At 45.4% G+C, this 15,472-nt stretch overlaps 2 protein-coding genes across 6 annotated transcripts in view; one reads left to right on the forward strand and one right to left on the reverse strand.

The window, feature by feature from the left end:
* ADCY9 (adenylate cyclase 9) overlaps positions 1–15,472 on the reverse strand; it is a 453,549-nt gene that overhangs the window by 208,013 nt on the left and 230,064 nt on the right. The window lies entirely within an intron of this gene.
* LOC138261483 (t-SNARE domain-containing protein 1-like) lies at positions 1,752–6,451 on the forward strand. Its single transcript, XM_069210457.1, has 2 exons — positions 1,752–2,173; positions 6,154–6,451. Exons 1-2 carry the CDS (start codon positions 1,771–1,773, stop codon positions 6,156–6,158), a joined length of 408 nt encoding a protein of 135 aa, XP_069066558.1. The 5' UTR covers positions 1,752–1,770; the 3' UTR covers positions 6,159–6,451.

Consider the following 15,472-nt stretch of genomic DNA (forward strand, 5'->3'; position numbering starts at 1 on the left):
TAAAAGATAAACCGTTTGTGTACATGTGATTGGGTGCATTGGTGTAACCATATTCACTGTCCTATCAAATACCGTTTAAACTTTAAATACACCCATTCCTCCGATTGCTTTGGTGTCAAAAGCAAGGTAAACGCTCTATCATCCTTCGATCATCCCGTCACCCAACAGCTCGTTTCTAGAGCTAGAACTGGCCCTATGACCTGGCTCACCCAGACATGTGCCCAGGGCGGCAGGTAGCAAAATCCTTTTACCACAGGAGACCAATTAATCGCAGCTTAAATTTTTTATAGCCTCAAGCAGCTGGAAGTCAGCTTTAAGAGTGCACATTCAAACACAACACGAGCACAAATCTCATTTACTGCGTTACACTTTCAATGAGTGCCTCTGTCATCAAATTGATCATGTTCATCTTTGAGTAATCTCTTCATTCAATTAATTTTTGCTTCCTTTTAGGGAATGTATTAATGTTGATATTCTGTACGGCACTGTGCACAGTCTGATTGGCTTTTCTTTTGCCTTTTGAAGTTTATATTTTTATTAACTAATAAGCAAACATTTTAACTCATTCAATTAATGCATTCATTTGTGTTTCATCATTGCCGGACATGCACATTCATGGCCTGGAGGTGGCTGCAGAGGTATGGATACTTATAGGTAACTGTGAAGTACGCATATTTCTTGAACATTGTATTATTGTTACTAGACATAGAAAAGGGTGCAATGTCTACGTTAAAGAACGTGCTAAATGCCTTATGGGGTTTCAAAAAATGTGAAATCCCTACTTGGGCATCTTTGCCTAGTAAAGAAAAAACTCTAGAGAAGATCATGCCAGTATCGCTTGAGCACAATCTTTTACTGTACCTCCCTTATGCCAGTATTAATCGCTGAAACATGGCAGTGCAGGCGCTCAGCACAGACAGTAGATGGCGCACTGCTCCTTCAGGAGGGCAACTGAAGCCTGGTCAGCACATTGGTGACTCAGACTCGAGGAAAGGAAACGAAGGCAAACCTCAGACAACTTCCTATTATTCTTCAGGACCTAACCACGACCTCTTTCCCTCCTTTCTAGTTTAATTCTGTGTTCTCTGGAATTCCTGGCACCGTTATATGGACAGCAGAACAGTAACTGACAAACCGCTTGAATCAACATAAACCACCGATGCCAACTTTTAAGAAATTCCATCATTTTTGGCTTGTTGTGCCACGACAGAGTGGGAACAATAATATGCAAATCAGGCCTGACCATGCCCCAAAAGTGATCTTGACGAGAAGACAAGGCTGGTCCTCCCTTATGTTTTTGTTTACATTCGTGTCAGAAAACAACCACATGCTGATAAGTCTTGGTCCCAAAAGGCACGGTCTAGAAGAACTTAAAAACTATGGGCCAGATGTAGGTAGGAAAAAATTATCGAGTCGGAAATTGCGAGTCGTTGCGACTCGCAATTTCCGACTCGCTAAATGGTATCCAAGAAGAAAAAGCGACTTCATTTTGCGACTCGCAAATGAAGTTGCACCGCAGATTGTGAGTCCGCTGTTTGCGAGGTCGCTTTTTGCGACCGCGCTAAAAATGAACACGCAAATTGCGAGTGGGTGTCGCAAATTGCGACTGTGCCCCAAATTGAATGCAGGTGCAGCAGAACACTCGGGAAAACATTTCCTGGCTCTTGATGATGACATCACAGCCAGGAAGTTTACTAATACACCTGGGAGGAGGGAGGACCACACCCATTTTAAACTGCTGAACTGCAGACAGGAGGAACAGCAGCTACCATGGCAGACACTCCTAGACAGCGCAAATTGAAATTTGCTGAAAAAGAACTGGAGGTGCTGACTGAGGAATGCTGCCAGCACCATGAACAACTTTTTGGGAGGGCAGCCCTCAGTGTGCCAGAGGTGGAAAAGAAAAGGATTTGGACTGAAATACAGGACAAGGTCAACTCCATGGGTGTGAGCCACTGGAGTATAGAAGAATTGAAGAAACAGTGGTATGACCTGCGCTCCCGGAACAAGGAGAGGGTGGCAGAGCGGCTCCGGGAGATGAGGGGCACTGGAGGGGGACCATCCACAATACCAACACCCACACCCCTGGAGGAAAGAGTGGAGGAGACCTTGGAGCCAGAGGCAGTGTCCAGGATGGGAGAGCTGTACACGTCAGCGCCAGGACCATCAACCGGTGAGTACCATGAGACATGCCTGTACACCCATATCTGCCATACCCCCACCCACCTAGTACACAGCAGCATGCACAACCAAAATAGCTCCATTTCAGAGTAGCAACCACCTGCATGGTGCATTATGGGCAATGTAGTCAAGTAGGCAGTTGATAGGCAACAGTTTATTAGGAAGTAGATAACAGATGGTAGATACTGACAGTGTGTTCCCTATGTCCCACATGTCTCCCACACAACACCACCTCCAGCCACCGCATCCAAGGGCCACAGGTCAGCCACCAGCCTGCACAGGACTCAGGACCACCCACCTCAGGGACCTGCACCACCCAAACACAGTCCCCTCCTGATGCACCAGTGGCCATACTTGTGAGTGAGCCAGCACCCGGTCCCAGCCACAGTGCCGGTGTACAGGACACGGAGCCTCCACTGCGTCGCAGGCGACATCTAAATGTCACTCCAGTGCCGCAGGCTGAGTCATGGGACGCATCCATGTCGGCCGCCGAGGCTGCACTCCTACGTGGTCAGCGCCTGCAGACACAAGAGATAAGGAACATATCAGGGGCCATCCGACGCATGGAACAGAACCAGAACACAGGGCTGCAACTAGTACACACGGAGCTGCAACAGCTAAATACCCATGTTGGCGACCTTGCGCTCTCAATGAGACAACTGGTGTCAGAACTTATCACTGAGAGAGAGGGTGCAAGGCGCCGTGACAGGCAGCTCATCCACCGGCTGGACCGCATGTCTGCCTCCATCGTCAGACTGCCTGTGAACACCACTGGCCTGTCACGGCGCACGGTCAGCCTCCTGGTGGACATGGGCCACTTTGCCAGTGATGTGGCACGTGGGCTGGGACGTCTCAGCCACGCAGTAGATCTAATGGAGGCACGACAGGTGGCTAGGGGCGCGGCAGACACGCCGCAGGACAGCGAGGAGGGCTCCACCGTTAGCAGTGTCTCAGCCAGTGACACCAGGGTGTTGCGCAGTGGTAGCGCAAGACAGGGCACTGATGACACACCAGGAACCAGCCATGCTGGGCGAGCCCGGCGTAGAGTGTGAGCTACACACTGTCCTGGAGTAGAGGCGCATGAGGTTAATGTGTCCTCATGCCAGGTGGACTTTTACAGCCCCTGAACTGTAGTTTATGTATATAGTTTTTTTGGTGCACGTTATTAAATTCCTTGTTTGTTCCACTTCACACCTTTGTGTGTGACATTAGTGAGTGTGGTGACAGTTAGCACGTACCTTCCAAAGTATTGGTTTGCAATGTGGTCCCGTCTCTGTCTGCCTTGATTTGCAATGCTTCTATCCCCATGATGGCGATGTGGTAGCTCTTGCTCATCATCCTCTGAATCTGGGTCTTCTGGGGTGAGAGGTAGCCCACGCCTGGTGGCAATGTTGTGCAGTATAGCGCATGCGCCAACGATCTTGAAAGCTGTTATTGGGGTATACTGGAGGGCACCTCCACTTCTGTGGAGGCATCTGAATCTTGCCTTCAGCAGTCCAAAGGTCCTCTCTATGATATTTCGGGTCCTCCTATGTGCACTGTTGTATCGCCTCTCTGTCTCATTGCTGGGTGTTAAGTACGGGGTAAGTATCCATGGTCGTAGTGCATATGCACTGTCACCTGTTTGGCACAAAACGTACAATGTTAGCTGGGCATTGATGGGTTCCACATTGACCTGTGTGTATGTCTTCAAGGTGTATTCAGCTATACCTAGGAGGTATCCGTCTCCAAACTCCACACATTCTAGGCGTTGGTGTATCCCACTGTGCCTGAAGATGTAGGAGTCATGTGTGCTTCCTGGAAATTTGGCAACCATGTCAGTGATAACATAATGGGCGTCACATGCCACCTGAATATTCAGTGAGTGGGTACACTTCCGGTTGCGGAACAGATATTCCAGATTTGCAGGAGGGCATATTTGTATATGTGTACCGTCTACACACCCTATGACATGGGGGAAGTTGGCAATCCTGTAGAATTCCAACTTGGTGCTGTTGATTTCTGCCTCATTCCTGGGTAGGTATATGTATCTGGACATGTGTGTTAGTATGGCATCTAGGAATGCTCTGAAGAACTGTGAAAGTGCACTTTGGGATACCCCACCTGCCACGGCAATGACCCCCTGATAGCTACCCGAGGCCAAGAGGTGCAGTGAGCATAGCACTTGCACATGTGTGGAGATGGCGCAGCCGCGCACAGTCTGGCGTTAAAGCTGCGGATTGAGTAGATCTATTAAATCTAGTATTGCTGCACTGCTAAGTCTGTATTTATCATATATCTCCTCAGTTTGTTGGAAAAGTGTCTGCCTGGTTCTGTATATCTTCTCCTGTCTCTGGCTCCTCCTCCTCTTCTGCTGTGCGGCGTGGGCACTCCTCCTCCTTGCTATCACATATATCTCCGCCATCTTGAGTAACCCAGATGCCTTCTGGGTCTCCTTTTATACTTTGGTTCTGGTTACCACCTGCTCTGAGTTAGTGGTAAATTGGAAGTGCAAAATGGGCTTTTTGCGACTACTCGCAATTTGCGAGTGGCTATTGCATATGGTTTGCGACTCGCAAATTGCGACTTCCTATTTGCGGGTCGCAAAATGGGGTAGCTATTTTTGCGAGTCGGTAATGGCTCGCGTCGCATTTTGCGAGTCGGAAATGGGATTTTTGCATCCCGTTTCCGATTTTGCAGAGTCGCAAATTGCGATTCGGGCCATTTGCGACTCGCAAAAGTTTGCTACATCTGGCCCCAGATTCCCTATCAATTGCAACACAAGAAATCGCAGACCGCTTTCGACCTTGTTGACATACCACTCGCCATTTCAAAATTGAGCAGGCTGAACTAGGGAGCAACAAACTACTGGTGAAAATGTTTGAATCAATATGAATGATTGATAATTACTTTAAGCACACTGCATCACTTTAATGCACCTATGTCATTGATGATGGGGACCACAAATATGTAGATTCTTCCTGGTTCCATGGGTCATTCTTAAATGGCCAGCTTTCAAAAGCTAGAAATCAAGGAAGTGGTCAGAAGGTACACAATTCAGCTACCGGGCTCCTCAGGCTACTTGTGATCTGCTTTAATCACTCCTGGAACTTCAACTTCGGTTTATATATTATATAAAATAAAATATGTAAGTCTTGTATCCCAAGTTCCCCGTAGCCAGTCCGCAATTTCTTGCCATACAATTCATTTGTCGAGTTGATGTGAAATGTATTAGTGTCCCTATGGCTCGCTGTATGGGATTCGGAGCACAGAGTACTCCAGGAGCTGGTTATGTAGGAACGGCGGAGGTGGGAGGCTATCCTGGTCCAACTGGGGAACTGATCAAAGTAACTTACAAGTAACTCGACCTACTTGCCAATTTGAGCCGAAAGGCCATCTTGCTACCCTGTCAATGATTTAACTGCATGGAAAAGCTCCACTTCCAGGCATAGACGCACATGGACCTACAGGCGCCGATGTGTCACACATTCACCCAAACGCAAAGCCACATTTCCTCCACAAGCCTGCTGTTGTCTAAAATAGCTGAGACGTATGCCACTGTGCATGAAATACTCTATTTTCATTGGTTTGACAAAATGCTGGAGGAGAAAGAGGTAACCTCATCAGTGGGTGAACACTGAGCGTCAAGTGCAGTGGTAGCTGGGTGCAACGACTGACTAAAGACCCTACAGCGATCATAGGGTAGCGCCAGCTATACTCGGTGGCTCTACCTCTTGGACCCTCTCTTTACACTAGGGGTCATAAGAGTTACCCCCACTCTGGCCTGTGTTCCAAAGATTGTTGCATTAACGTCGGATACTTTTATTTTAATTAAGTTTTAACTTCTTTTTTTTTTTTTTTTTTTACAGTTCGCTTTTTTTGGGGGGTGGGGGAGGAGACTCTATTTTGTGGTACCCTTCCATTTTATTCTAATGCAATCCTTAATATCACCTCCATTTTACTTACCTTTCCTAATCCCTTTCTCCTTTTTAGGTTGAAGCCTACCAGACAGTGCAGCTGCCTAGCCTGCTAATGACTTCTTGGGGGCATTCTGAAAACTTCCCAAGGAATGCATTCTGCCCAATGCTTACCACTGGCTTTGTGGCTTATAACTCACACTTGATTGCTTTCCATTTGCTGGCTTTATTTGTTTTAGGCTGTCAAGCTTGGGTTTGTGTATCCTGTGGCCCGTAACCCGTTTACTGTATTCTTCCACAAACTTGCTTTCTGTAAACAGGCATTAAAATCTTACCATATTACATTTGCTGTGCAATAAAAATCAGAGAGCAAAGGTCAAACTCTGCCTTCAGAGGGTGCTTGGTGTTTACTTTTTTTTCTGAATTCAAAGTGCAGAATTTATGTGACAATCTTGCTGTGAAAGAAAAGGCTTTTTTTCTAGCGCACAACAAAATGTGAAAGCCTTTAAATGAACTGTGCTATTTCAGAATATATCAGAATTGGTACAAATGAAGCACATTTCTCGTAATTCTGAAGTGTGCTGGAACAAATAAATACGATCAAAATACACATCAATAAACTAGGTGATGACATTTCCACACATCATCTTTTGTGCACATTAAAAATGTATGTTTCTGCAAATGTAATGGTCATTTCAATTGAAAACTTGTACCACTATAATCCAATCTCTGCCACTCCACTCTAGAACACACCTCTCCACTGTAGGACATGCCACTCCACTCCACTCTATGACACACAACTTCACTCTTCTCCCCTCCACTTTACGCCCCTTCACTCCACAACACTTAACCCAATCCACTGTACCCCAATCCATTATAATCTACCACAAGCAATCTCACTCCAATCTACCTGTTGGAAACTGTCCTTTCTGAATGGCTATCCCCAAACTTTTTGCCTTACTCCTCCCTATTTTTCTGTCCCTCTTTTTGTTGGCTTTAGGACTCTGGGCAATTTACCACTGTTAATTAGTGCTAAAGTGCATCTACTCTCTCCCCTAAAACTTAGTATGATTGGCTTATACCTATTTGCCTTATTTAATTTACCTGTAAGTACATTGTAAAATGGTGTACCATATCCCAGGGCCTGCATATTAAATGCTACTAGTGGGCCTGCAGAACGTCTCACCCACAGAAGTAGCCTTTCAAACTTGACTCAGGCCTGCCACTGCAGTTTACGGCCACATTGACTTGACAAGTTAAACTACTTGCCAAGGCCGAAACTCCCTTAATTCTACACCTAAGTCACCCCTAAGGTAGGCCCTAGATAGTCCTATGGGCAGGGTGCTGTGTAAGTAAATGGTAGGTCATATATTTTTATGTGTTACAGATCCTAGTAGAGACAAACACACTATTTTGTTTTCACTGCTGTGAGTGCTGCTCCTCTTATAGGTTTACATTGGGAATTCCCTTATAGTTGTCTAAGTGGTAACCTCTGATCTGTGAGGAGTAACATGGGCATGTTTGGTATGTTTGGAATGGTAGCGAGAAATCCCGCTTACTGGGGTAGGTGGATTTTACATTACTATTTCAGAAATGCCACTTTTAGAAAGTGGGCATTTCAATGTCCTTAAAACTCTGGTGCTTTGCAGCCTGACTCCAATCCACATCTGGGACAGAGTGACAGATCCACTTTGTGCATACTCTCCCAGACAGCCATCCATCAGGGAGAGTTAGTTGTGACAGAGTTACATCTGCATTCATCCACATACTGATGGTTTTCCTGGGCTGGGAGAAGAGGGTTGTTGATACTTTACATTTGAATAGGCTGTGTCCTGCCCTCACACAAAGGGATCGTTTACCCCCTACTGATGTCTGAGCCAGAGTGGGGGAGAAGGGAAATTCTTGGAATTGGTCCGATCTGGATGGAGCCTTCTCCCACCTTCTAGAAGCTGGGCACCTGGACTATAAGTACAGGGGCTCTTGCCCCATGATTAGATAGCACTTTTGGAACTGGGACAGAAACTCTGCCAGAAGGATTGCTGGACTGCATAAATGACTCATCTGGACTGCTCTTCTGTGGCTGCCTTGCTATCTGCTGCTGCTGGGTGGCATAAAGGACTCCACTGGTTGCTTTTCTGCTTGTTGCCCTGCTGCCAGCTGCTCCCCGACTTTAGTTTCCCCAAGGCACTGTGGTGGCGTGAGGAAGTATTGCCATCCCTGCCCTTTTACCAGCTTGGATGTGCTGGTCTGCTTGTAAGCTGCTCACTACATGTGCCCCCTCTGAGCGCCACCAAAGCTTTATGTCCTGCCCTGTGTTAAAAGAATTATGCACATGGCGAGTGCTTTATTGCCTACTGCAACAGCAGGCTAACTTGCTCTGTGTCCCCTGTCCCCAGCGTGGGAGAGAGGTGCTCCCTACCTATCCCAAAAGAACTGTCTGCAGGCCGTACGCTCGAAGAAAGAGAGCACGGGCGCACGGCCAGGGGAAAGACCGAGCAAGGTCCTCATGTGGCGATGGTACTTGGCCCTCCCATTTAAGCACATACCCTGGGGGCCACTACCATATCTGCCCTAGCAGACGCACAGGCATTCACACGCAATACAACTTCATCTTTCCATGAAGGCAGTCGATTTCAGTGGGCACAACCAATTATCTTAAGGTATCTAATAGCCGTGCAGTGGCTCCTAGGCCCCTACTTCATAGAAACCTCGACTGTTCCAAGTTTGGGGTACTTTCGATAGTGGGTGCACCAGTGCTTCGGTACCCTACTGTGTTTTTGGGAGGGCATACGACCAGCTAGGTCAAGAGAAGATACCTTTTATTTGCTTATAAATTCAGGAAGGCCAACAGATGACCAGTAACCCTGGTAATAGGGAGGCAGAGGCCCCAGTGCCTGCATGGGCTCGTTATTACTGGTACACTGGGGATATCTGGAGATTTACGCATTTGTGGTAGTTTAGGTTTCCATGGGCCCGACCTCTGGAACCAGGCAGCAGTACCCACACTGATGCAGTGGTTAATGTATCTTTTCTTTTTATGTAGCCTCATGTAACATGTTTTAATGTGCTGCCTTACTAGAACTGATTCTGCAATTCATGCCGTTTGACCATGCAATTCTTCTGCTTAGCTGGCAAGGTAGTATATGATGTGTACCATTTTGGTTCCTGCATTAGCCAGAACAATGAGCACTACTTCAGTGAAATGCTATGCACAGTATCAATGATTATGTGATTTTGGTCTTATGATATATACAAGATAAAAAGCATATTTTTTATATATTCCTGTGTGGAGTCTCTTTTGTGATGTATTTATTGTGTCACTGGTGTGAGTGTGTTATGCAAACGCTTTACACATGACCTCTCAGGATAAGCCTGACTGCTCAGTGCCAAACTACCAGGGGTTGAGCAAGGTTATCTTTAGGGTGTAACTTACTTGCCCTGACTAGAGTGGTGGGTTCTGCCTGGCTTAGGTGCATACCCTGGCCAACCAGAAACTCAATTTCAAACACTACCTCACTCCAGTAAACTTTACCCCACTCAATTCCAATCTACCCCACTCAACCCAAACCTACCCCACTCCACTCCACTCCAATCTACCCACTCAACTCCAGCTGACCCCAATCTCCTCCACTCAAATCTACCTCACTCCAATCTGCCCAAATGCACAGCTCTCCAATTTACCCCACTGCCACCCAATCTGCCAACTCCACTCCAATCTACCTCACTCCAATCTACCCCAGTCCACTCCAATCTAGCCCACTCTACTCTAATCTACCCTACCCCACCCCACTCTCCACTTCAATCTATCCACTCCAATCTACCCAACTCTACTTCTTTCTATCTCACTGCACTCCATTCTACCCATTCTATCCCACTACAGTCTACACCTCTCCACTTCAACTGACCCCAACCTACCCCACTCTGATCTACCAAAATCTCCCCACTACAATCTACCCCACTCCACCTCAATCTACCCACCATAATCTACCCCAAAGCACTTTACCCCAATTTACCCTATTCTACTGAGAGCGTAGCTTATATAATCTATATTAACATGAAATGTTTATGAATCAATGTGTGATAATGCTGCATAGAAACTATATTAATAGTAATTTTGCTTAAGACGTGCACCAATGTATACGTAGAATAATAATAATGACTAAATGTTTATGTTATGTTTAAATAAGTTTGTACCAATGATTGCGTTATTGAATCTGTGCTGAAATCCTCATAGGCCTTAAGTTAGCATGAGCCGAAGTTTAGCTGCTTGGCTCTCATATTAAATGCATTTTTCTATTTTTCAGTATGCTGACTCACAAAGGGACATGACCCTGCGTGTTCTTTTTCTTCAAACTAGAAGACGAATGTAACCATGTTAGATCCGTTCACACAGCCTTTGCAGGATAAATGTTAAAAGTAAATTGAAACAGTGTAGATTAATGTAATGTACAAGGTCATTCAAACCGGTGAAGACAATGGAAATGCTGACCAAAAGATGTGCAAAGAATTACAGAAAGATGAAATCATACCGGACGTGCCACCTCTGAAGACGTCAATTATGAAGACCAATCAAAGACTTGTAAAATAATATGGGGTGAAGAGTTGGGTTACCTAATGTATTTTCTGATAGGTTAAAGATAGTGGGGTATAACAGATGACCAATAGAATTTTGGGGGAATGTACAATGGAAAAGGGATAAAAACCCATGTCATGGGGAGTCATTTAGGTGGGTTAGGGAATGCTATTCATTTTATCCAGAAACTCTGTCACTCTGTTTGGTGACTTGGTGGTTTACTTAAAACCATCCTCGCCCTTAGATTGTCCAGTTTACACTTTACCTCCTTATGAGGGAAATGCCCTTTTGCCCCGGAGCGGAGTTTTGACTGATGGCGAATTGACCGATGTCCTGAAGACGAAGACTGAACCTGTGCGCTGACCTAAACTTTGGAGTGTAATTATGACAATACAATTGTGATTTGTCCGTTTGCTTTTCCTTTCTAGGTACCAACTGCTTACTTTTGACAGAGACCTTAGTTAGATGTGTTACAAATTGGTGTTCCAAATTGTTTTGCATGAAGCCCAACATGCTAATGCTAATCAGTGGTTAGGACAGGTGTTCATCAAAATTGACGCAAATAGACAAACAACTGAATCTATGCTTTGTTGAACTGACGCGTTGTTGACATTCTGCTAAATTGATTTATGTTCACGCTGTGTTATGTTCTGATGTTTGCGATTCTCGCTTTAATGAAATCTTACCAGAGTTGCCATATTGTGACTATGCTATTATGTTTCTTGGTTTTGAGATTGACGCACATGCTATTAGATTGTAATTAATAGGGAATAAAACTTATAAAATTCTACTAAACTAGTGTGGTTATTCATGGCTGAAAGGTCATGGTAGCGTCTTGATTTGATTTATGACTTTGACTAAAGTGAAATGCATTGTTGTGATAAATATTGATGACATTATTGATGTATTGATTAACATATTGATTAGCTATCTCGTCCTAGGGTGTCTCTCAACTGGGTCAAAAGATTCATTGGCCTAAAACGAGTCCTGATGTGTAATAAATTATCATAGAGGGACGCGTTAACAGTTCTGGTAGCAGAGCGACGGTTTGGCCCTTTGGCCCTTTAGGACGGAGACTTTTTGTTTAGACTGTTTTTCTGAGATAATGCAAATTGGAGGTATGATGTGTTTCTAAATTCACCATGACTTTCCTGGGATCTCGGAGCCTGCCTAAGTGAGTTGGAAATGTTCTCGGCGTCATAGCATGTATGGTGTAGGGTTTGCGCTTGCTCAGCTTATGCATTTCGCAGGTGAATTGTGAGGTTTGTGTGTATCTAGGCCAGGTAATGTTGTATTAGTAGGAGTGGGCGTAATCCGCAGTATGAGAGTAGGGAAGTCGGCGTACTTCATATGAGTGTGGCGCTTTGTGCTCAAAATAATCCACGTGGTTGGTTGTTCATGTACGGACCCGTTGTGGTCTAAGACTCCGGAGTATATTGACAAGTGTAGGAGACACTTGGGTTTATGTTGTAATTTGCGCGGTTTAAGTAGGTCAATCGGGCGTGGTTGACAAGTCGAGTTTGAGTCAAATTCTATGTATGAAACCTTCGATGGAGATTTGGCAAGTTCTAAAGTGCACTAGGACGAACCATTGACAAGTCGAGAGTAGGATTTGCGGGTCGAATTCTGCTTGCGTATGCGGGAACTAAGAAGGAGAAAGTAGCGGCCGAGGCTTCAAGTGAAATCTCTGTAAAGTTCTGAAGCGAATGTGTTACCCTTCCTGTAGTAAACCGGCAAATTTGTGTTGTTGTTAAAAGGTGCTCGCAGTAATTTTGCATTAGTTTGGTGTGAATCCAGTGAGGGGCGGACGAGCCGCAAGACTTTGTCAGCTGCAGTATGTAAGTGTGACGTCAGTGGTGCCGCGCTGAGATAGGTCAGTTGTAGAGAGGGGTCGCGAACGGATTGGCTGCCGTCCGTGAGGGGCAATAGGTTGAGAAAGATGGGTGAAGAGTGTCCTGGGAACTAAAGTCACTTCTTGATTAAATACAAACTAAAGAAAAGACACAAAGATGAATTTTGTCAAAGCTTTTAAGAGTGCTCTGAAAGGAGACACATATATCATGGCGAGTGAAGGGGAGCCTACACCGCCTGAGGGTACTCCGGCTTACATTGTCATGGAGGAAAAAGGTGTTGCGCCTTGTTTATGGATGAAACAGTGGCGCAAATTAACAGAAAAGGAGGGATGTTTGGCATTCCCAGAACACAGGACATTCAATACGAGAGTTCTAGAGAATTTAAGGTGGATGTTAAGTGTACAAAAGCCACCTCCGAGGCCTGCTCAGTATGAGGCTTTAGCGATTTGGGATTTAATGGCTCTTAAACAGAGACAAGAGAAATTCCAAAGAAGAATAAAAAGGGCAGAAAAGTCTTATGCGGAAGCTAGGTGGGATAATGAAAGCAAAATGTGGAGACGGGGAATAGTTGATGGATTAAAATTATCCCCAGCAATAACACAGGGAGATGAGACGCAGGGAAAGAAAGCCACCTGTAAAACAGGCAAAGACTAGTAAGCCTAAAGAAACTAAGAGATCTTGGGAAGAAGAAGATGATGATTCAGATAACGAATAATTTTTAAATCAGCTATTGCATGATCGCCCGCCACCTTATGCGGTAAGCGACAATGTCCAGAGCACTAGCGCGGGTCCTGGGAACCAGACGCAGGAGAAGGGAGTTACTGATACAGTACAGACTAGTGATACGGGTTTGATACAGAATGGTGTCAGTGTACCCACTGCGCCAGACATACAGATACAGTTGCAACCTCCACCGCAGATACAGAGAATCTATCCAGACGTCCCAGTACTAGAGACTACTACAAATCTGATAGTGCCGCCAGACCCGATCTATACAAAATCGAGGTTAGTGCAGATTGAGTCAACTCCGCTATTGCTGTCCCAGCCGCAGCCACAACTGATACCGGGGTATAATCCAGCAGCAGGTCCTCCATTAATACCTGCCCTGGCTTCAGAAAATCAGACCTTTGGAGTTGCTGCTCCACGAGGTTTGGGACCAGGTCAGACACCAGCTGCAATATCATTGCCAATTACTGTTGGTCCACTGGTGCCATTGTATGCACAAGTTAAGCCTGGTGTATGTGATCAGGGAGTAATGACCCAAGATGTAATAAGAGGAGGGTCCATAGGAACCCCTCAGCTAATGGCCCCAGGAGAGCGAGCGGTTGAAAAACCAAGGTCTTTGATAGACCTTAGCCCAGTTGAAGCACCGTTGGAAACAATGAGACAGGCAGGGTTAGGGGTGTTAACCCCACAAACAATAATTACGAATGCTTCACAGTCGCCGATGATGCATGCAGGGAACATTTCCTTACAAGGTTTTACGGTACAACAGTTGAATGAGTGGTTAGAGAAGACCTTTACTACGCAAAAGACTACAGTAACTGCAATAGAACCGGAAAGGTTGGGGAAAGATGAGTACCTGAACTTTGCTAGACTGGGCGTGGAAGCTGCTGAATTAGTGGACGGAACAATGGGGGTAAACAGATTAGAGTCATACACAGAAGCAGAATTGAGATGTCTATGCCCTAAAATTACTAAAGAAGTAGGCAAGGTACATCAGAAGTTAGCGAACCTGGCAGACAAATACAATATTGATATTGACAATACTAAACATTTGAAAAGAAGTTACAGGTTAGACTTTGACTCAAAGGATTTTGAGCATATGAGGTCTGCCGGAATGAAAGCGCATTTAAAAGAAATATTACAAAGTGCTCAAATCTGGGGAGCCTTAGAAAAGTGGGAAAGCAGATGGGCTAAGAAAAGAGACAAGGAGAAAGGTGAGAGTCCAGGATCAAGTAAAGCTAAAACTTCCCCAGATACGGAATCAGTAAAGATGCTACCAATGAGAGAAACCACTGGTGGGGTTCTAATCCATGTACCGTGGTCCAGGGGAGACATCCTATCCTTCACTAATGATTATCCCAGGTTGAGGGAGAAACCGATTGAGTGGTACCAACAAACAGATAGGTTTATGAAGCTTATGAAGTGTCTCTGGGAAGACCTGAATACCTTGTTTGAGATCATTGTTCCACCCGACTTATGGCTTGCGTGCAAGAGAGGGATAGACTGGCCGACGCAGGAGCTGGCAAGGGATAAGGTGACCGGAGCACCCTCTGATGAGGTGATGAAGTATTATCACAAGGTGATTGAGTTTTTGAAGCAGAAAGTGTCACCGAAAGTGACTGACTGTCAGAAAATTGCCACAGGAGGTTAAGGAATCAATGCATGCTTTACTATGATCTTGTTGAAGGCATTCAAACATTACAGTGGTACTGAGAGCATTGAGCCGAAAGACATGAACCATCTTGTGTTCAGATTTGTTGAAGGGTTGAGACCAGAGGTTAGCCAGATGATTAAGAATCATTTGATCTGTTGGGAAGCAAAGCCGATTGATGAGGTGTTGCAATATGCGAAATACTGTAGTGATGAGATTGAGCTGAAGCAGAAAAAGTTGAAGGAGAAAGTGATGGTGATGCAGATAAGGGCTGCACAAGCAGGAATGCAGGGAAATTGAATTCAGCAGATGATACAGCAGCAACCGCAAGGGAATGGTGTGTTTCAGGCACAACCAAGAGGTCGAGGTTTTGTGAATCGCGGTCCAGACTTGAATACTGTTGTGGTTCAAAATGACTTACAAGGGATGAAAAAGATGTCACCATGTCACGTGTGCGGGGGCGTGGGGCATTGGAAGCGGGAATGCCCAAATGTGGTGCAGGATGGTGTCCTTCAACAAAGCACTAATGTAGGTACATTGCCAAATATGAGAGGTCCAAAATTGAGAAATCAAAACCCGAACTTCCAAAATA

Source organism: Pleurodeles waltl, chromosome 10 (genome assembly GCF_031143425.1).
Source record: "Pleurodeles waltl isolate 20211129_DDA chromosome 10, aPleWal1.hap1.20221129, whole genome shotgun sequence".
NCBI lineage: Eukaryota > Metazoa > Chordata > Amphibia > Caudata > Salamandridae > Pleurodeles > Pleurodeles waltl.